The 23,593-nt window shown below is 41.1% G+C and overlaps 1 protein-coding gene across 5 annotated transcripts in view; it reads right to left on the bottom strand.

The window, feature by feature from the left end:
- Positions 1-23,593, bottom strand: part of Tbc1d1 (TBC1 domain family member 1) — a 203,178-nt gene that overhangs the window by 173,350 nt on the left and 6,235 nt on the right. For 4 of the 5 annotated variants that reach the window (XM_015482021.2, XM_048784323.1, XM_015482022.2 and 1 more), the window contains exon 2: positions 18,007-18,514. In XM_015482021.2, coding sequence (XP_015337507.1) covers positions 18,007-18,423 — 417 coding nt within the window. In that variant the 5' untranslated portion in view covers positions 18,424-18,514. Of the gene's footprint in view, positions 1-18,006; positions 18,515-22,748; positions 22,867-23,593 lie in introns of those variants that run through there. The other variant, XM_048784321.1, reaches the window with a different exon arrangement.

Here is a 23,593-nt window from a genome sequence, read left to right as displayed (position 1 = left end):
GAAGGTGTGCTCCATTTGTGTATAATGTGTCAAAATGCATTCTACTGTCATGTTTAACCAATTAGAACAATAGGCACAAACTGATAACCATTTTTACCACCTGGGAAATCTTGGGTGTTGGGGCGGGGTGAGTGGCTGAGGAGCAAATAAACCTAAATCAAGCAAAAGAAAGAATGAATAAGATCGGAGCAGAGATTAATTATATTGAAAATAGGGATAACAGAAGAAGTCGATGAGACAAAGAACTTGAAGTGATTCATAAAATTCACAAATTTATAATAACTTTGATGAAGGAAAGAATGGACAAGTTTTCAATATGAAGTATTAAATGGACTATTGATTTCGACAGACCCTGAAGACATCTATGATTGTATGGATTAATGTAGAAACGTCATATGACAAAATTCAACACCTATGGATAAAAACTCTTAGAAAAATAGGACTAGAACACGTTATGGACTAAATTATACCTTGTAGAGCATTTGTATAGTTTTGATCCCATACTTCAGAATAAGGCCCTTTTTTCATAAATGGCAATATTATGATGTTATTACCTAAGATGGGGACATACGGGAGTAGGGCAAGCTATTGTTTCAGTGACTGGTGTCCTTCTAAGGAGAGGAGGGCAAGCTCCTGATTCACTGTGCCTTGTACCATTATCTTCCCTCCTATTTAATTGACCCCTCACCTGAAATATTTGAATATTTCTATCCCTTTCATTTTAGGTATGTCCTACAGGTATTTCTGTGCAGTTCCCTGTCCCTTTAACATGAGATGGAGAAACAACTCTGTTGTGAACCTATAGCAGCATAGCTTCAGTACCAGAAAATGCTGTTGTTGTACATCTCTACTGGTTCCCCTCAGTTACTGGTGTCATGATGTAACACACATGAATTGTATGCAGGACTGTATGAAGAAATTATGATGAACCTTTAAGCCTCCTTCTCGTCCCCACAGGTGTTATTACTGCACTCTACAGCATCTTAGGGAACAGAGCATTTTATTATAGTATCACCATGTGAGTGAGGTGCTACTGTCCTTTTGACACCAGTTACTCGAAGTTGGGAGAAAAAGGAATTGAATTCCTTGAGTGTAGATAATGTTGTGATCTTTCAAAGCAAAAAGCTATTACAGATTTTTTTTTAAGCTGAAAATGAAAAGTACATTGAAGTTCCCCACAAATATCAATTCCTAAACAAGTAACTATCAGTCCCCATTAACCACTAAAACAAAAAATGTTTGGAGTCCTTCCTTACTCCTATTCTGAAAATGGAAGAAGTTCTGGAGGCCTGAAAGGGAGATGACCACTGGGAGTTATGGCCAGGCATGACTGGGCAATTGCTTGCTCTGATGTCACAAGGAGACATTGAGTAAGTTTCCAAGTGCAGGTATATAAGAGAGTGGCTGCGGCTGGGTTTTTGTCCACAAGTACAGGAAGCTCTTGGTGGTCACCTGTTGGACTCCCAGATAGTTAAAGCATTTGGTGGTTGGTGGTTGTTGTTGTTGGTCTTTGGATATTGGTTCTTTGATTTGAGTTTGCTGTTTTATCTTGTGTTTTTTATTTGGATTTGTTGTTTGGTGTGTTGTTGGTTTTTTCTTTTTCTTTTTTAAATTAGCATCCTTAAACAGTGCTCCTGCTTAGGATGTTTAGCCAGAGTAATAGTAAGACTAGTGTAGTGTTGCAGGGGCCCAACTCCTGCAAGAAGGCAGTCTTGAAGGGCCGGTATGAGGTCCTGAGAGACACTAGGCATGGTGGGCTTGGGCAGATAAAACTAGTCCACCATCGTCCCACTGGGGCAGAGGTGGCAGTGAAAGTCCTGCCCAAGACAGTGCAGAACCTCCCAGTCCTCTCCAAACCCAATATGATGAGGATCTTGGGCCATCCCCATTTGATTCAGTTATTTCGGGTTGTTGAGACCCACAGAAATATCTACATGGTGATGGAGCACGCAGGTGGGGAACAGCAATTGAGCCATGTCGCAGAATTTTCCAGCAGATAGTGTGTCATGGGCTACTACCATGACAAGGGCATCGTGCACTGAGACCTGAAGCCAGAGAACATCATGCTGGATGCCAGAGGCCACATCAAACTTATTGACTTTGGCTTCAGCACCACACTCACGCCTGGGCAGAAACTGCACAAGTTCTGGGGCACTCTCACAAAATTATCCTGAGGCAAGCGTATGAAGGGCCCCATCTGGAGCCTGGGTGTTGTTCTGTATTTTATGTTGACAGGCAGGCGCCCATTTAGGGGACCTACTGCTCAGGAGATGCTGAGGCAGATCGTGCTTGGAACCTACCACATCCCTCCCTGTGTTTCTGTGGTAGCACAAATACTCACCCACCAAATACTGACCTTGGACCCCAGGAAGTGGCCCACAGCCAAGTAGATCCTTCAGCACCCATGGCTGACCCAGGGCTGACACAGTATTTACTCCATAATTATAATGAGGCACTCCCCAAACACCCAGATCCTGAAATACTGACAGTAATGTTCAGTATGGGTTATGATCTACTCCAGACCTGGATGTCTCGGCCAAGAGAGAGTTCAGAGAGCCCCAGCGAGCCTGCCCTTTATACCCTCCCCTTGCCCTATGAGCCTCTGCTGCCTGAGGAGGCCCAACAGTCAGGGCAGAAGCGCATCACAAGGGCCAGCCAGCCTGCCCTCCATTTCCATTTCCCACCTGCAAGGACCTTCACACCTGATTTAGCCTCCCAGCCTGACTCTGGGCTACCCCATACCAACAGAAAGCTCTGGAAGTCGGTGACTGGGAGAATTGCTACCTGTGTCTGACAACTGTGCTGTTGCATGCCACGTGTCAGCAGTAAGTGGCTCCAATGTAAGAGGGCAGAAACCTGCCAGATTCATAAAGTCTGGCTCCAATGAAGCGGAGAGTGAACACAGACAAAACAAGGGGACAGCCAGAGGACCCTGTGCTCTGTGGATCCTGACACCTTGCCTGGGCGTTGGTCACGTGGACTCTGAAGAGCTGCAGGAGCAATATGTGCCAACTACCTCGGGTTTCTCTGCGCGGGTTCCAGCCCAGAGCACTTCTGCATCCACCTGGACATCAGGAGTCTCCTCTGCCCCCACCTGCAGAAGACATCAGAGACTGCTCCCCAGGACACTCCCCCTACCCTGTTCCTCTGTCCTCTATCCCATTCTTCTGAGAAGTTTCTTAATAAATTATTTCAGACCAAAAAAAAAAAAAGAGCAAGTGGAGGTCATGCGTGGGTACAAAATGAGGGAGGTTTAAGCAATTTCCAAAGATGTGGGTGGAGGGTCTGTGGCTTGGTTTTTTGCCTACCAGAATCTAGCATGTGTGCCCGTATGGTTTAAAGGATATTAGTCAGGCACGGGCCAAAGTTCTACCACTAAATAGCAATGAAATTGGACAAGATATTAAGTTTCTATTGGCCTCAGTTTCCTCAATATCAAAGAAGAGGATGAATTATAAGGCATCTAGGACCTTCTCAGCCTCTATCTCAAACAACAGCAAATTAGTTATGATATTAAAACAAAGGACGGGCAAACATATTAAATATGGTGATGTATGCAAAAATATTTTGTAAATCACAAAGAACCGTGCAAATTAGTTGTGGTTATCATTTTTAATGTCAACAGATAGGGGAGGTAAAAAAGAGGAAAAAACAAAGTGGAAGGGTATTCAAGAATAGAGATGGGGGTTAGGGGTGTAGCTCGGTGGGAAAGCATTTGACTAGCATGTGTGAGGCCCTGGGTTTGGAGGAGGGTGTGGGGAGGGGGAGGGAGAGTTGGAGGGAAGGAGATAGGGAGAGGAAGGGGGAGAAGGGATAGAAAAAGGAAGAAAAACTAGGAGAGGTAAAATGGAAATACATATTTTACGTATATTCCAAGTTGGGTTGGAAGTCCCAAAGGGCATGTCCTTGCCATTACTCCATCTACTCTCCAATGAGCTCAGTCATCCATCCATCTCCCACTAATCCACCTCCAGGGTGGTCAATGATCACCCGTATCATCAAATCTAGGGGACATCTGTCAGCTATTAACTTCACAAACTTCATTCTTTTTTTCTTTCTCAAAGAAATTGAGAAATTTATTCAAAAAGGACAATTCCAGGAAACATGTCCTGCTTCATCTTAGGAGCTGCATCCAGACCAATTAGCTAGCAATACCTGCAATCCTATGATCATCCCTGGTGTTTAGAAATCATGACCCCAAAGCACTAAATGATCTCAAATCAAGAAACATTCAATTACACCTCGAAAACTACAAACTTCATTCTTAACACTGCTGTTCTTGTCCCCATTCTTAAAATCCCCTGCTGGTGGGGCTCCCGTGACACAGCTGTGTCACAAGTCTCCTCCTGCCTTAACGTTCCATTTTTAGACTCCCCTTCCTCTACCCTTCTACCTGTTAATGTTTTCTAGTGTTCCTTTGTCCTTGGACAAACTACTTACACAGTTTTGAGCACCATGTGTATGCTCTGTGTACCTATCTTCAGCCCTGACCACTCCTCTGAGCTTCGGCTCATTAGATGACCCTTAAATGACTCCCCAAACTCCCAAAGTCCAGAATAGAAGTCTTCAGCTCCTCTCCCACGTCAGCCCCATATTCGTATGATTTCCGGTCTCGGGCAGTCACTAAGGCTTACGCATTTCTTTTCCTTCCTCTTTACTGCCACTCCCCACCCACCATGGCTCTGTGCTTGGCCTCGTCATCTATTATTTCTCATCCCTCCTTAAAAGATCAAAGCTCACACATCATGTTCTCTAAGATGGCTCCCCGGAGCCCCCAGGTAGAGGACAGCTCACCTAGGACCCCGATCATAGCTGTGCTTCTGTACCCCTTACCAGGCAATACTGAAGTATCTCTGTGTGACTGTTCTCCAAACCCTGCCCCCATGATCCCTGGACTCTAAGCTCCTCAAGGAAACGGCTCTGTTGGGATTCCCACCTGCTATGTCTAGCGTACTTCCTGGCACATAGATGATCAGTTTACTGCATGAAACCAACTCTAGCCCGCTGTACAGAAGCTCAATGAAAACATTCTGCTTGTGCTAGAAATAGTTTGTTAACTCGAAGTGTCAGTATAGATTATTTAATGTAGTCACTTAGCACAGGGGAGTCAAAAGAGGGGGAAGCATATATAAACTATGAAACAGACGATGATGCAGATTCTGAATTTACATTATTTATTTTGAGCACTATGCACATGCAGTTTTAACCAGGGATCATGGTACGAGTCTTAAAGAACAGCAGTTGTTCTTTTCTCAGTAGTTGACTAAAGAGAAACTGATCAAAATAAAACCTATAACTTTAACATTCTCTTGGTTATTTCTTCTTTTGAACCTTTCATTTCCAAGATGCATGTTTCCAGATATTTTGTTTGTTTTTGTTATTTTGTAAAAAGGTTCGGGGTAGCCATGCGCAGTGGTACACGTCTATAATCCTAGCAGCTTGGGAGGCTAAGGCGGAGGATCATGAGTTCAAAGCCAGCCTCAGCAACTTAGTGAGTACCTGGGTAACTCAGTAGACCCTGTCTCTAAACAAAATACAAAATAGGGCTGGGGATGTAGCTCAGGGGGTAAGCACTCCCTGGATTCAATCTCCTGTACCAAAAAAAAAAAGGGGGGGGGGTATAAATCTTCCAGCATCCAGAGCTGGTTGTGGAGCTCAGTGGCAGAGCACGTGTGAGGCTCTGGGTTCCATCTCCAGCACTGCAAAAAAAAAAAAAAACAAAACAAAACAAACAACAACAAAAAAAAACCAAAACCCACCTCAAGCCTACAGAGAGGATCATTTCCTTGCACAGCTTTTTTCCCTGCTGTTTTGTTTTACGAAGTAGACTGCCATCAAAAATCTTAAAGGAAAATTTATTCAACAGTTCTCAGCAATTAGGCTGGATTATGCTAACTAGCATTTTAAAAATGTTATTATACAAGGGCGGGAGATGGAACTCAGGGGTAGAAGATGTGCTTAGCATTCACGAGGTTCTGGGTATAATCCCCAGCACCCCCCAAAAAAAGTTATGCATACCAGAACTATAATAAGAAATTTTTTTAAAAAATACGTGGCTAGCTATAATAAAATAGCAGCAGCATTTATTATTAGTTGGTAGATGAAGTGTGCATTCATATATCACATACTCATTAAAAACTGTAAGCTTAGCCTTACAAAGACAATGCTGGAAACACGCCATGATGATGCTGGTTTGTCCACTATTTAAAACATAAAAGGCAATAAAGAAAAACCTAAAATCTTATTTGACATAATTTTATTTTCTTCATGAAGCACAAATACTCTATTCGTCCTTCCAATAGAAAACAATGCTTCTTTCCCATTTCTTTTCCAATTTCTTCATAGTAAAAGGGGGTGGTGGTTAGTCAGCTCATTTATCATGATAAGGCTGGGGTCATCCATAACACAGTGGAACAGACTTTAGAAATCCAAATGTTATCAATGAAGTTTGAGAATGGAAATCACATGGATGTGACATTTATTCACTTGCATGTACGATTTGTCTCCAGTTGCTGTTTTTTCTTTTTTCTTTTTCTTTTTTTTTTTAAAGCTTTGAATCCAATTCAAGCATGACATCAAAATTAAAATGTAATTAATCTCTGGTTTGAAATTTAACATCCTGGAAGTAGCACAAGGCAACTGGGCTCTGATCTTCCCCCTGATAAAGGGATTATCTTCAAAATACACCTAGTGAACTTTTTTAAAAGAGGAGTGTTATTCATTTTTGAGCCCAAAGGCTGGATCCTATATATACAATTCCTGGGTCCAGAATTGTGGAACCAGTAACAAGACTGAGCATTGACTAAGCAGTAAAGGAAACTTTTATTCTTGGACAAGAAGAGAAGAGGGAGATAAGGTGGCCAATCAACTGCTCACCCCTTAGGGGTCAGATATAAGGTAAAAGAAATGAGAGGGAAGGCCAGGCCAAAAAGGGGAGGAATATTCATGTCCCTTCCCACAGTGAAGTTGGAGGTGGCCAGCCCCTCATTCTGGCAGCCACCTTAGACCTAAGTAGTTTTAGAAGCCCACCTGAGGAGGAATTCTGTCCTCAGAGGCAAGCATTGGGCAGGGTGAAAATTCAGCTAGGCCATCCCAGCAGCACAAGACCAGGGTGGAAACAGAAGGAGCATGATTTCCATTCACTTATATAAAGTGGATTCTATCTACTTTGAAGCAGATGCAAAGCAGATCAAGAGTTTCATTGCAGAGAAAACTATCATGAAGAAGGGAAAGTGGGAAACATCTAAATGACCACCAACAAGGGCCAGTGGAATCTGATACATCCAGACAGCAGAAGAGTTATGCTGTCATTTGAGAGACTTTTTTAAAACTTGATCCAAATTCCTTCTCATGGGGAAAGAGAAACTCAGCATCCATCCCAAACTCTCCAGTGTTCCCACAAGTCCATGATTCCTCCCGCCCCCTGACCCGAGCACACTGGCTCTCTTCCCCTCCTACCTCCAGATGTGCTCTCTTACGGTTCTTCCTTCTCTGCCAACTGTCATCAGTCATACCTCCCAGACTCTTCTCTTTGATTTCTATAAATAGTGCTCACACACTTCTTGTATTGGAGGCTATCAGCAAGGGAAGCTGTAGGGAGACCTCACGAGACAGAAGACCTCAGTTATTCCACCCTAGGAATGACTCAGGAGGCCTGACTTTCTCCAAAATCCTGTCCCTTTCTTATGATAAGCAAGTTAGACATCTCAGGAGTCACCTTCGGCCCATCCTGGTCACACTCCGTAGGCACCCCGAAGATCATCAAACTAATCACATAGTTCTGATGTGGTCATGAAAACAGCCCTTCTTGTCACGATGTTGCAAATAAGGGACAATTGTGCAACTGCTAAAAAGAACGCACCTCCACTACCATAAAAAGATGCAAAAACATATCCATATACATACATATAGATATATATGTTTACATGTGTGTGTGTTTGTGCATGTGTGTGTATGGAGAGAGGGAGACATGGTAGAACAGAATATATAAAATGATTTCGTGGGGCTGGGGATGTGGCTCAAGCGGTAGCACGCTTGCCTGGCATGCGTGTGGCCCAGGTTCGATCCTCAGCACCACATACAAACAAAGATGTTGTGTCTGCCAAAAACTAAAGAATAAATATTGGAATTCTCTCTCTCTCTCTCTCTTTAAAAAAATAAAAAATAAGTAAAAAATAAAATGATTTCGTATAGCAACATCTGTTTATATAAATGAAATAATAAAATCCATAAGGATATATAACAATCTCTTAATGTTGGTTTTTCTCTAAGAGATGGAAAAAAAGGGATAGCTTTACTTGTAATTTTTTTTTTGTACTAATTTTTCTTACAGTCAGCATAAATACTTCCATAATCAGGAAAATTATTTTGGAATAAAAGATTCATCCAAAGACAATGGGCTCATGTTACACCTGAAAGAACTTCACCTACACACAAGAAAGGGTTTCTCAACAGTAAAGGCTGCTCAACATTCAGGAAATCTCTTCCACAGCTATCACCAATAAATACCAAGAAAATCTTATATACATAAAAACCAAGAGAACTGTGCAGATTTCAAGGTGCTTAGAGACAGTGATTTTTACACTATGAACAAAGACTCAAAGAGGAAAGGAGCTCAGGAGGGATGGGGAGGAAGGGTGGCATCTAAGAACACTATCCCAGCTAACAAGAGAAATCTGCCCTGGTGGCGGAAGGAAAAGAAAAGGGAGGCAGTAAATTCATATGGCCGCACACAGGGTGTGAGGGCTAAGTTCATGTGTCAACTTGGCTGGGCCATGGGATGTCAAATATCATGTTAAATATTAATTCTGGGTGCATCTGTAGACTGAGTAGGGCAGACATCCCTTTCAGTACCTTTAGGGCCTAGAGGAGAAGGCAGAGTAAGCTGAATTCTCTCTCTGCAGTGTGAGCCTGGACAATGATTTTTTCCTTAGTGCTTCTGGTTCTCAGGAATGCAGATGCAGACTGGAACCCACATCATCGGCTCTTCAGCTCACAAGCTACACCACTAGCTTCCTTCAGCATTCAGAAGACAGATCATGGGACTTCTCAGCCTCCATGATCACATCAGCCAATTCCTTACAATACATGTTCCACTGAGGCTGTTTCTCTGGAACACCCTAACTAATGCAGAGAGAGATGAGATCAGGCTAAAGAAATAAAAAATAGAAAGGAAGAACACATCCTTCAGAGTGAACACACAGGAGTTGCATTCACACATTCATTCACTCATTCATAACTGTGTGCCAGGTACCATTCCAGGTGTCAGTGTCTAGCTTTCAAAAGACAAGCAAGCATCCTGCTTTCTGGGGATTAAACCTAGTAGTGGTGCTTCTCCACTGAGTTGCATCCCCAGCCCTTTTGATTTTTTATTTGGAGACAGGGTCTCGCTAAGTTGCTGAGACTGACCTCAAACTTAAGAGGCTGATGTCTTCTTGCCTCAGCCTCCTAGGTGGCTGGGATTACAGGCATGCACCACCACACCCAGCCTGAGCAAAATTCTATCATTAACAAATACACCAGGTGTGGTCACACACACCTATAATCCCAGCAACTAGGGAGGCAGGAGGATTCCAAGTTCGAGGCCAGTCTTAGCAACTTAGTGAAACCCTGTCTCAAAAAAAAAAAGTGGGGGGGGGGCTGGGGATGTAGCTCAGTGGTAGAACACCCCTGGATTCAATCCCCAGTACCAGGAAATACACAAATAAAAGGCAGCAAAGAAAAGGGGGGACCTAAGATCCCTCTGCAATAAATATTCAGATATTGGTAATCACTGCAGTGTAGTCCAAGGCTGACCAGTGGAGAGGATGCCAGTCACATATGCTATTTTGAATTTCTAGTAGGCACATTTCAGAAAGGGAAAATTAAACAGATGAAACCAATTTAAGTGATATAATTTGTTTAACCTAAGATATCCCCAAATGATCACTTTAATATGTAATCAATATTGAAAATTACTGAGGTATTTTACATTCTGTCTTTCAAACTTCATCTTCAAAATCCATTATGGTTTTACACTTCTCGCACATCTCAACTCAGATGAGCCACATTCCAAAGGCTCAGTAGCCACATAGGGCTACTGATTACTGTACTGAATCGTAAAGGTCTAGGCTATAAATAAACCCTTTGACTACACAAGTCAACTTTAGTTTCAAGATACTTTTAAAGTCTATTCTTAGGAATGAATTTATTTAAAAAACAATTATCGAATTCAAAGCATTTGGCGAAAAAATGCAAAGCTATATAAAGTGACAATGTTTTTTAAAATCATCTAAACATCTATTATAAGGTAGGTGCTTTCAAAGCCCTCAGACTCATTTTTCAAAGTGAAAAATAAATTATGTAATCAATCCAGTGTCATAAGTCCAAACCTTCCAACAAATACTTCGTAGTTCAAGCAGTCCCCGGACATTCTTTTTATAGATGAAAAAGAATCCCTGCCAACCCTTTGCACCCAGCAACTGACTTCTGTCTGGCATGACAGACGGTCAAGTGCTGATTAACTGACACTGATACACTGTTCCCTGCAACCGCGCCCTGACTCATAGCCGCCACGTGAAACCCAAATGAAACTTTCGTAATAAGCCAGAATGGATAGAAGGCCACCGGTGGGAATTTAACATAGATGAAAAATCCTCCAAAACATTTCTAACAAAACTTTTTTCAGAACCATTCCCTGAGTATCAAAAAAAAGAAAAAAAAAAAAAGAGGCTCATGTCTGAAATCTAGAAATTACATCACACACAGAAGGGAGAATAGAACGTCTGAATGTCTGACAAAGAATACTATGTTCTTCAGAACGATCACCCTCAGGAACAAAATGCTCCAGCTCAGTGTTATCATTTCCAGTCTTCACGCTAGCAAAGAAAGTAATGAGCTGGCAAATAAAACCACCAAGCAAGACACACAGCGGCAGCCAGGCTCTGTCGGGAATCTTGATATAAGTGGTGCATATGGGAAATTGCTACCTTGGAATTCCAAGCAGAAGGTAAATGATGAAGACAAAGTAGTAATGGGTAAAGCACGACCCAAACAAAGCCACAATCAAAAATAAAATTTTTTAAAATTCAGAAATGAAGTAATATGACAGTCCAAACAACTCTGGCTTTAAACATAGGGGAATGGAAGAATTCATACTGCTAATCACAGGAAAACAACTTTAGAACACCTTCTCATTTAATAGACTAGGTAACCAGTCCAGAGAGGCTGAGCCAGGAAGCTCCACATCCCCTGCCGTTAGTGGGAAAGATGAGGCTTTATGGAGCTTCCTACAAGAATACATTGCTTCTTTACTGGAAAATTCAAAAGGAAACATTGATCACTGTTCTCTGCAACAAATGTGGCTCTTAGATTCCCTTTACAAATAGTTAAGTAGTCTTGAAATTAAGTAAGGGAGCCACCTAGGTTCAGTCTCAAGCTATGTGTCCTTCAAGAAACGCAGTTTAATGACAAAAATCACAGACATTAAAGGAGTCCAAATACGTCTTCCCAAGCTACACTTAAAAATGGCCCTCCTCTCTAAGCAGACCTCTTTGTGTCTATTCCAGCTCCTGTCCCCTACCCTGCTCCCAGCCCCACCCATGCTCCTTCTTTTACACTTAGTCCTCTCAGACTTGCCCGCTCTCCTCTTTAGGGAAGGGAGGAATAAAAACTAGCAATTCAAATCCTAGCAATTCTAGGATTCTCTTAGGCAGGATGCAAAAGGGGAAGCCCAGGAGCATTCCTACATTGGTGACATCTGTCCTGTCACAGTTATTAAACACCCACGCTGTGCTCAGGCTGAACACCAAATCCAGAAGATCAGAATCTGACTAGAGTCGGAAACAGCATTTGAAGAGCTATGACGTAGTTTAAATACGATAAAGAACATCAGTTGAAAAATGTCTGGCACAACACTTCCATGTATCCCCTGTCAGATTTACCCTGAGTCCTGCACGCACAGTCATCTCCTCTTTCCCACACACCAGCCTATATTTCTCCTCCACTCACTATCCACTCCATAGTTCCTGTCATCCCCACACAAAACTGTTCTTCCCTTTAAAAAAAAATTTTTTTAGACATCGATGGACTTTTATCTTATTCATATATTTATATGCAGTGCTGAGAATTGAACCCAGTGCCTCACACATGCTAGGCAAGTGCACTACCACTAAGGCCCAGCCCCAGGCCCTGTCCTTTCCTTTGATTGTCATAAAACACAAACAAAAAGTTAGAAGCTCCAGGCCAGCTCAGCACTTCCACTATCTCTCCTCATACTGTAAAGTCGCTTTAAAGGAGCAGAACTTTTTACCCCTTAGATAGAGAAAAAGGATTAATTAAAGTGTAGACACTCTTACAGGTGAACTAAAGTAACCCTCAGTCTTTTTATTTTGAGACAGGGTCTTGCTAAATTGATAAAGCTGGCCTTGAACTTGCAATCCTCCTGCTTAGCCTCCTCATTAGCTGGGATTACAGGCATGTGCTACTGCGCTCACTTTCAGATGTTCTTCTGAGTGCGAATTCTGCTAGAGGAAGTGATGCTGAAGACCTGGAAAGAGAAAGCTCTCCAGAGGATTTTCTGACCTGACCATTTTTCTAGGCCTAAGCCTGAGCAGAGCTCTTGATTTCTTCGTGGTGTGATGGGTAAAGCCTAGTCAGCACCCGCCATCAGTGTTTCAGAGTAGATGTGTTTCTTATAACAGATCCAGATTCAAAACTATGCCCCAAACCAGACCTTTATACCACCGAGTCACATGTTTGAAGGGATGCTCAAAGGTGTTATGAGAAAATGTGATCTACGGTGCCACACATTTTGAGAAAAATTGGGTTCAAAAAGGTAACAGTTTGTCTTTGATGCAGGAATTTTCAGAGGTTACAGAAGTGCTTTGACTGTGGTCTAACTAAAAAAATCAATATTTTCCAAATAATCAATGCAAGATGGTACAGAATTGTGTATCTTTAAACCTTCATTAAATCACAATATAGACCAATGGATTTTAATATAAGAAAATGCAGAAGTGCTTTGATATTGTTTCAGATTTCATATCGCAGCTAACCTTTAAGAAGCTACCGTTTTTGACCACAACTTGTTTGGAAGAAGTTATTTTAGTATCTTATCAAAAATTAGGAGCTCTTGAATTAAGCTGCAGCACTACTCAAGAACCCAGGGTTTTTGTAGGTTTAATAAGACTTTTTTTCTTGAGTTTTTATAAAAAGTTGAACAATTGTTACACATATTTTAAATCATAAGGGATGCTGTATAGGGCACTTTGGCTGTGATCTTAGAAGCTGTTTATGTTGATTAACCAGAAAGAGATACAGAATGACATGCTAGATTTAAAACTCCCAGGGATGCTCAAGCCATAATGAATGCAGGTACCGAAATTAAAAAGAAGCATTGCTGGAAATTCAAGATCCTTTCTGGTGATCACAAACATCTTGGCAAAAGATATTGGTAGATAGACAGGCCAAACTTAATAAGCCTTGGGAAAAGAAAAGAAGCACTTAGAAATTAATCATGGAAGCTGAAAAGATCAGATGGCAAAGACTCAACAAGTTAGTAAACGTGTTAAATTTTTTTCCAAATATGATGGAAAAAATTTTAGTTCACCTCTTAATTTCACTGAATACTTGAGCAATTCTTGGGAAATCCATTTTTATTATGCTAGTACCATATAATGAATGTTTTTCTAAAATCTACATTCAATTAAAAGAAATGTCTTCCTCAACTTGTAAACAAGACTTTTTATCTAAAGAGAAGTTCACTGTATATGACAAATTTCATTAAATACTCTGTTTGTTGAAGTACATAAGTTATCCACAAGTGATTTCATAAATAAATGTGTTTTGAGTTGTTGTATGAAAGAAAAATACCCACAACTTCCCTATTTTCCTACAACACATCGGTGTAAGGCCAAATTTCCTTCCTATTCTCAATCAAAACTTTGAATCATAACAGAATAAATGAAGAAGCAGCTATGAGTTGGGTGTGGTGGTGTACGCCTGTAATCCCAGCAGCTCAGGAGGCTGAGACAGGAGGATTGCAAGTGCAAAGGCAGCCTCAGCAAAAGTGAGGTGCTAAGCAACTCAGTGAGACGCTGCCTCTAAAAATACAAAATTGGGCTGGAGATGTGGCTCAGTGGCCAAGTGCCCCTAAGTTCAATCCCTGGTACCCACCAACCACCCCCCCAAAAAACAAAACAAAACAAAACAAAGTAGCTATGAGAATCTAGTCATCTTCTGTTCAACTAGCCATTATGGAGATTAGGAAAAATAAAATAAAACTATCACTCTAACTGCTAAATATTTTTTGGAAAATATGGTTATTATTCACAAAAATATTATTTATATAAATACTTAGGGAGTTTATAACTTTTTAAAAAATAAATTTAAAAATCAATATCTTTATCTCAGTTTTAATTTTAAGTACAGTGAGTATTGATAGACACAGCCCACATAAATTCAAGCTCTTTGGGATCCTCAATAAGTTTTAAAAAGTGAAAAGTTATCCTCAGACCAAAAGATTGAGATGTTGCCCTAATGCATTTGGTCATGGAGACTCTTCTGTGTGGAACCACTTGAGAATATTCCCTGAAACCTAGAATGTCAAGAGCAACCTCATGGTGCACCTGTGAAATCGCTCCTTTTTGTACTTCTTTTCCCTAGATATTCTACAGCAAATTTATTTAGATTCTGATAAAGGATTTCCTCTCAAACAGGAGTTTCATGCTTCTACCATGGCAGTACACACCTATGTCTCTTTCAGCAAGCACGGTTGATTCTGACCCCATCAGTTTAAAAGAGGCCTTAATCTGGGGAAATCTTTCACTAAGCAAATGTTACAAATAGTCAAGAAAAATGACAGTGGAGGTTAACCTGCTCCTACAGCGACACGCCCCTGCTGAGATGCAGCGCCAATGGGGTCCAAGAACATAACGGATATTACGCAAGTCAGAATCACAGCCAGTCATTTATCATTACATTTCTGATTCGAGTACCTGTGTTGCAAATTGCTCTTTCATAAAATGAGCAGGTTGGCAGCAATTTATATCTGAGTGACAATTTGTGTTTGTAAAAATTGTACACAGGCCAAAAATAAGAACTCATTTGTATTTCAATCATAGCTTTTTAGAACACAGAATAAGGCCAACTCTCTACTTTGGGGTAAGAATTTACTTACCAATCTCTCCCTCTTGTCGGGTACCTAAGTAACTGACCAGTGCCAGTTCACAGAAGGCTATGAAAGATTTTTGGAAAGAGTCAAAAGTGCAAAGTGTTCAACAACCAGACATGAAAAAGCCCTCCCCAAGGAAATTCAATCCTTATGTAGAGCTGGCCTGGCTAGAGGCCATTCAATCCTCTGATTTTCATTCTGGAATCTGGCTAAGTAATGAGAACTGTTCATTTTATTTATGCAGTTTTATAATTGCCTTGCTCAAGGATGACCAGGATCTCATGTCTAAGTGCAGAAGACGTGCATTTCAATATCCTTTTCCTTTTTGCCAAAGATCTGAAGTGAAATCAGCACTTAATCTGCTTCCAGCAAAGCATTCTTGAGTAAATCATTTATTTATTTATTTGCAGTCTACTAGGGATTGAATCCAGGGCCGCCCCTGCCACTGAACTACACCCCCACCCCTGAATAAATCATTTTTATGAGACATAAATGCTTAGCAGGTTTATTTTCTTTCCTTTCCTTTTTGTTTCCTTTTGGCAGTGCTAAAGGGTGCATCCAGGGCCCTGTGCATGCTATGCAAGCAATTGCTCTATCATTGAGCTAACACCCCTAGCTTGCTTACTAAGTTTCAGGTCCTGTTCTAGTTCATTTAGTTCTCCCAGCAACTCTATGAGATAAATACTATAATTATACCCATTTTACAGACAAGGAAACAGACTCAGTTGCAAGGAAACAGTATATGGGTGTCCGAGGAGGAATTAGAATGGAGGAAGTTCGTCCCTCTGAGCACAACACTGTCATGTCCATTGGAGATGCATGGGCGATAACATACATGACTTCAGTACTAAGACATCTGATTCTGTGTGGGTGAAGTGGTGGTTTTGAGCTCCACGCTAGCCTTTATTTTAAAAAGTCTCCCTATGTTTGGGCATGTGTTAGGTTCCATTTTCTCTCTTTCCATCATGCGCTGTTCACGCATCCCCTGCTTCTCTTCCCTATCAATGCCTCTAGAACCATATCTGGAGCAGTGATCACTGAATCAATGGAGAAAAGCATCGAACAATTAACAAACCAAAGTGAGTCTCCACAGACTTACTGCTGCCTGTTGGTATCTGCAGAAAATTGGATCTGGGAAACCCACATCACATAAAAAATGTTCAGATATTCAAGTTCCTTACATAAAATAGCACAGAATTTGCATACAACTTACACACATCCTCCAGGTTACTTATAATGCCTAATACAATGCAAATGCTATATAAGTAGTTGTTATACACCTATACACAGCCTCTAGGTTACTTATAGTGCCTAATACAATGTAAGTGCTATAAAATAGTTGTTATACTCAATTACTTAGGGAATAAGGACAAGAAATAAATATCTGTACATTTTCAGGACAAACATAAACATTTTTCCAAATATTGTCTATCTGTGGATGATTAAATCCGTGAATGTGGAAACTGGGGATATGGAGGACAGACTATACCAAGAACATTAATTTCCATATAAAGGTCTTACACCCTGGAGAGTATGCAAAATAACCTAATGGAGTAGAGGGGAAATATTAGCATTCTATGCATATTTTAAATTTGAACTGACATTTACCATAGGGACAGACACTGCCATCCTCTTTCAGTACATGTGTGGCCCAGAGCTCTAGTCACATGGGTGTGCTTGGCACTTAAGGTAGCAGGGGGATTCCTCTGTCTGTGCATGGGGTTAGCTGTGGGGCCCTCAACTGTTTGTTGTCTGTATATTGCACAAATTGCATCTTTTCATGGGTTTGATTAAGAAAGGGGCTATATGGATTATATTTTCAATCTTACCTAGACTTAGTGGCTTAATAATTGTGGTTATAAATGCAATAATGGTGCAGTAACCAATGCATTGGACTGTAACAGTGCAAGCACAAATGAACAGGAACACAGTAGAGCTTTGACTCTTTCTCATCTGTTTTCCTCAAACACATTGAGATAAACCAATAACAAGCTAAAAGGTCTGACATGGAGTTGGCAAAAGAAGAAACACATAGCAAGAGCCCCCAAATAGTACCCACTGTTCTTATCAATGACCTTTTCATAAGTGAAAATTACATCTTGGGAAATGGTTTAAAGTATTTTATTTACTTTTTGTACTACAGGATCACTCTGCCACTGAGCTATATCCCCAGTCCTTTTTATTCTTTATTTTGACACAGGGTCTTGCTAAGTTGACCAGGCTGGTCTTGAACTTGTGATCCTCCTGCCTCAGCCTCCTGAGTTGCTGGGATTACAGGTGTGGGCCACCATGAATAGCTTAAAAGCATTTTTATATGGTCTATAAATAACTATATTTTTCTTAATGGAATTAAAAAATGTGGAGATCGCTGATCTAGAATTTTGCCACTTAAAGTGCAATCTGCAAAGGAACAGCAGGGCATCACCTGTCAAGCCCTGTCAGCCCATTAGAAGTCCATGCTGGGGGTCCACCCACTGTGAAATCAGAATATGCATTTTAACACAAATGTGCATGGTTCACATGCACATTTCAGTTGGAGAAGCACTGAAGCTTTAGAACAGATACCTTAAATATGAGCCCTAACACTTCCACCCTTATTTATAGTTCTAGACACATTTCTCTGTTGAATTTTTGAACACATAAACTTATAATTTCTAATATCTCTTATAAAGCATTCTTCAAAAAAAAAAAGAAACTATAAACAATCCCCACAAACCCAAAATTCAGTTAAATAATCTATGTAGAACAGCAACATCATCCCCTTACTCATCCCAGTATGCTTAAATTTCTCAATCCCTGTACCATAAAAGCTATCTAGCCACACCTTAATCTTTGTAATCCCCTCCTCAACTTACTTTTGTTTGATCATCGGCCTTGAAGACATAGCAGATACTCTGCCGATGGGCGGCATCTTCCTTAATCAGACACGCAAAGTAACTTGGGTCGTGGCTGTTGTGAATCAGTTTGTGAACATGCTGAGGCTTGCACTCGAAGATGCTGGAGCAGATCAACGGATCCCACTGCTGACTCTTCCCAGGTTCAGGTTCACATTTCAGTCCAGAGGGTGAAACCCAAAGTCGGACCTGCCTGGTAGCTGGCTCCTTTTTGGAGGACTGCCCGCTCAGTCTCCGAACCTCAGCCACAACCCAAGGCAGCATGGGCATGGTGGTCAGAGAATGCACGGGCAAAGAGCCCACCAGCTGAAGGCCAAAGTCCACCGAGATCTCATTAGGAAACATAGGTTTCTTTGCTGTGAATGTTATTGGTTCCATCTTAGGAAAAGACCTGGAGACAGCCCAACCTTGCCACCGTTCTCCTATTTTAGACGAAGCAATCTATGTGACACGCTTCAGATGTGGAATCCTGGGGGAGAGAAACAGGCATCAGAGTTTAATGAAGTCATAGCAATAGCTGTTTTCAGAGAGTTATTGTTCTAGAACTTAAAAGTCTGAAACCAATGTAAGAAGAAATGAATACTAGTTCAAATAAGCTGCTTTGCCTAGAAAGAGCTTTCCTGAAATTGCATTACATATAAAACCTAGTAATGGCATAACTGTCACACTCATTACAGGACACAAAGATCCCTCTGGGAAACCATGGTTAAACATAAGCCTCACAGAGCCAGCAAAGGCAAGCACAATAGAAAGCACTCCAGTGCTCCTCTGACAGCTTTAAACCTTGTTGTATTATCTAGTAATTATTTCAAGGAATTTTTTCAAGATAATAAAATCCAGTATAGATGATTCCCCCAAGAAAGGAATCTTATGAGAAAAATATATATATATTATCCATTTATCATCACAGAATACTGAAGCAGACTAGGTTTAAACAATTGGCCTTATCCCATGTGATATTAATCAAATTTCATTTATTTATTTATTTTTGTGGTGCTGGGAATGAAACCTAGCTGGGCAAGTGTTTTGCCACTGAGCTGCATCCCCAGCATCTCTCAAATATTAACACATTTTGTCCCAATATTCCAGATGTGGAACATGCATAAAAACTTAAACTGGTTGTGTCTTTTTAAAAAAAATAATAAAATCAATAAAAAAATAAATTTAAAAAAAGCTTAAACTGAGCAACAAATATACCACCTATGCTAACTTTGAAATAATCATTATTTTTGTGAGGTCTATTTCTTTGAGAAAAGTAATAGGTGAATACTTAGACTATTAGAAAATATATGCACGTATGTTTAATATGCATGATACATATATGATAGAAAAGCTCTAAATTATGATTTTCATTCTATTTCAATGATATATTTTATTGATTTATTTTGATATATAATATATAATATTGATATATTTTATTGAAACTACAAAGCAGACTGCCCTATCCTCCTCTCATTAGCTCCCTAGACCTTCAGTCTCTCTTGTATCCCTCTGAGCACAGACACAAGAAGAAACTACAGAGCAGACTGTCTTCTTCTTTACCCCTGGACCCAGAGCCTGGCACGGGGCCAGACTTAGAGAAGGGGTTCAAGAAATATTTTTTTTTAAAATGTGTGAAGTCTTTCACATTCAAAAGGAGAAGAAAAGATATTTCCCCTTGACTTCAAACTCTTCCTTCTCTTTCTTGTCTACACAAATTTCTTCAGGGAAAGTCTACACTAACTGTCTCCATTTCCTGTTACCCATCCACTGTTGGTAAGTGCCACTACACTGCACTACAGAGCCACTGAAATTGCTTCCCTTAAGGTCACTCAGATCCCCAAGGCTGTGAAATTCAAAGGGGGCTCTGTGGTCTGTAGCTCCCTGGTCCCTGTTGGATTTCTTAACTCTTGCCCACACCTCCCTGAGTGAAGCTCTTCTGCTTCTCATCTCACCTTTCCAGGGGCTTCTTTTCAAGTTCTTTGAAGGCTTTCATCCCTTCCTTCACTCCATCTTCTCTTCATGTTACAACTGTTTTTCTCTGGACAGTCTCATCTAATCTTCTGGTGTCAACAGACACAGTCTAATGCTCAGATGACTTTTATTGAGTGCTGGGTACTTTACATGTGTTGCCTCACTTTTAACCTTCATATTTATCTGTTGGAGGCTACTCTTTCTCTGCTCCCCCCACCCACCCAGGGGGTACTCCACCACTGAGCTATACTCCCAGCCCTTTTTATTTTTACTTTATTTCCTTTTTTTTTTTTTCTTTTGGTACCAGGAATTGAACCGAGGGGCACTTAACAACTGAGCCACACCCCCAGCCCTTTTATTTTTTACTTGGAGACCGTGTCTTACTATGTTGCTTAGAAACCTCACTAAATTGCTCAGCCTGGCTTTGAACTCGAGATCCTACTGCCTCAGCCTCCCAAGCCACTGGGATTACAACTGTGCACCACCGTGTCGGCCCCGACCCTTTTTACTTTGAAACAGGTTTTCATTAAGTTGTCCAGTCTGGCCTCGCAAACTTGCAGTCCTTCTGCCTCAGGCTCCTGAGTAGCTGGGATTACAGGTATGTGCCATTGTGCATGGTGAGGCTATTCTTGTGAACCAGAAAACTATTCATAAGGGAGCTCAAGATAGATTGAGTTGCTTGTCACAAAGCGACCTGAGAACCAGGAGTAGTGGCACATCTCTATAATCCCAGCGATTCAGGAAGCTGAGGCAGGAGTGTTAAAGTCTGTAAACAAGTCAGGATGGCGCCTGGCATTTTGCCAGTTAGGGTCTGTAAACAAGTCTGAATGGCGCCTGGCAAAATGCCAGAGGGAGTGGTTTGTGAAGTAACGCCAGCGAGCCATTAAGTGTGGAGATTTCTTATTGGTTGACTGATGTATCTAGTTTATGCTAATTAAGATAAGCTGTGTGGAATGTATAAATACCTCTGTTGTCCTACAATAAATGGCTCCCACTCCTGCTGTATCAATGTACACAAATTGTTCGTCACCCCCGGTTATTTTGCTGCAGCCAGTCGGGCTGTGGCACAGGAGGATCTGGAGTTCAAAGTCAGCCTCAGCAATCTGGCGAGGCCCTAAGGAACTTAGCAAGACACTAGATTCCAGGGTAGAGACAAAGGACAATTGATTACTTAGACCAATAGTAGTAGCCAGAGAGTCAGCCCTGTCTCAAAATTTAAAAAAAAAAAAAAAAAAAAAATGGCTGTGGATGTAGCTCAGCTATAGAGTGCCCTGGGTTCAATTCCCAGTAGCAAAAAACAAAACCAAAAGAAGTGACATGAGAGAGATTGTACCTGACTCTCAAGCCCATCTTCTTGACTGATGAACAACAATGCATCAGTCACATGTCCCCTAATGATTCCCAAGTGATTTTCTGCTATGGAAACCTCCTTTGTGAGGTCCAGATCAGTATCAGTCACTACATATTTCTGTCTGGATACCCTGTAGGCACCTCAGCCTGAAATTAGCTATTTTAAAACCAAATCAGTATCACCTCCTTCCTTACCAGAACTTCTCTTCCCTCCACTACTATATTGTAGTGAACTATTCATTTTATTGGTTGTGTTAGTTAGTTTTCTGTCACTGTAACAAGCATCTGAGATAATCAATTTATAAAGAGAAAAAGATTTATTTTAACTCATGGTTTCACAGGTTCTAGTTCGTGATCAGTTGGCCCCGTAGCTTTTAGGCCTGAGGCCAGGTAGCACATCACGGAGGGAGCGTGAGGAAGAGAAAAACCACTCACCTCAAGTGACTATTGCTTCCAGGCACACCCCCATGGGGTGACCTAAAGACCTCCTAGTAGCTCCCCACCAAAGGGTTCACTTCTCACAGTAGCATCTTCCTGCAGACCAAGCCTTTATCACATGGACTTTCTATATCCAAAATACAGCAGATTAAAGATTCCTTCTTTATTCATCACTACTTACAACTCTACCATCTAAATTTATATTTTCCTCACTTAGAAAAGGCAACTCATCCTTCAATCCATCTCTCATATCCCTCAGGCAATTTTACTAACAGAGAATTTACCAGTCGCTCCTCTGCTAAAATTCTCTTAGTAACCGACCCTCTCCCCTAAAATCTAGGCTCCTCTAAAAGTCATGTAAGGTCTCTTTGGAATCTGATCCTGTATATACCCCCAATTTTATACTCTCCCTAATGTTCTTTCATAGATCTTTTGACTCTGAAAATAGAGATTTATAGTTTCCCAAATAAGATGTGCTTTCCCATGCTACAATGCATATACCATTCCTTTCTCTTTGGAACACAATTCCTGTCACAACCCGTAAAGGGCCTGAGATTTTACCATATTTGTCAGCTAACAAGTTAGCCTGCCACAAGTTAACTTGCAGATAGAAGACACGAGATTCCTGGGTCAGAGACAAAGGATAATTGATTACTCAGACCAATAGCAGTAGCCAGAGAGTCAGTACTTGTGTCATTTCCCTCAACCCCAATCCCAACAGGCCAGTGGACACTCATCACAGGGGATGACAGGAGAAGGACCTGAGCCAAGGAACTTGCATATTTTAAAGGCTGCCCAGTCTTGTATTAGTTCTATCTTCCATAACTGTTTTCTGTAGAAACGTGATTGAAAACGTAGTTCAGAACAAGGGCATTCACAGGATACATGAAAACATGAGAGACCCAGTGAGAACTATCTCCCAACCTTCCCATTCTTTCCCTTTAATTCCAGCTCATGTTTACCTCATAGCTCAAGTGACCACCACCTCTTTCCTCCAAGATGATTCAGAGCAGCCATCATTATGTCCTTGGGCACTTTTTACCTAGGCATTATGTTCACTAGAAGGGTCTGAACAGGTGTCCAGGACTGCAAGCTTCTCAAACTCTTAAGGTTTAGCATTATGAAACTCAGTATTCAAATTCAAATTTTAAACCTCTTCTGAAATAGAACTGAAGTCTTTTTTTTTAACTCTAATGTTTTTCTACATGATACACACACATACACACACATAATTTAAAAGTAAATTTTTATAATTCATACAGTTCAGAATGGATTTTTAAAAATTTAAATGTTCCAAAGCTCAGAAATATACGAATACTTTACTTAGAGCCCAAATATATTTTGTGAAAGTGCAGTCCCTTGTTAGAGTCTGTAAACAAGTCAAAATAACACCTGGCATTTTGCCAGGGGAATGTTAAAGTTCGTAAACAAGTCTGGATGGTGCCTGGCAAAATGTCAGAGGGAGTGGTTTGAGAAGTAACAAAACCGAGCCATTAGGTGTAGAGATTCCTGATTGGTTGACTGATGTATCTAGTTTATGCTAATTAGATAAGCTGTGTGGAATGTATAAATACTGCTCCTGTCCTGCAATAAACGGCTCCTACTCCTGCTGTATCAACGTACACAAGTCGTTCGTCACCCCCCCGGTTATTTTGCCCAGCCAGCCGGGCTGCGGCAGATGGTGGCCCGTTACGGGGAGCCCCGGGACACTAGGGGGTAAGTGACGAAAAAAAGCTGCCCGTCCATAGATAGGACGGGGGCAATCTGCTCGTCCCTAGGCAGATAGGGCGAGAGGAAAAATGGTCAT

Source organism: Marmota marmota, unplaced genomic scaffold (genome assembly GCF_001458135.2).
Source record: "Marmota marmota marmota unplaced genomic scaffold, marMar, whole genome shotgun sequence".
In the NCBI taxonomy this organism is placed as follows: domain Eukaryota; kingdom Metazoa; phylum Chordata; class Mammalia; order Rodentia; family Sciuridae; genus Marmota; species Marmota marmota.
The sequence above is the reverse complement of the archived record's forward strand: the minus strand, read 5'-3'. Positions and strand labels throughout refer to the sequence as shown.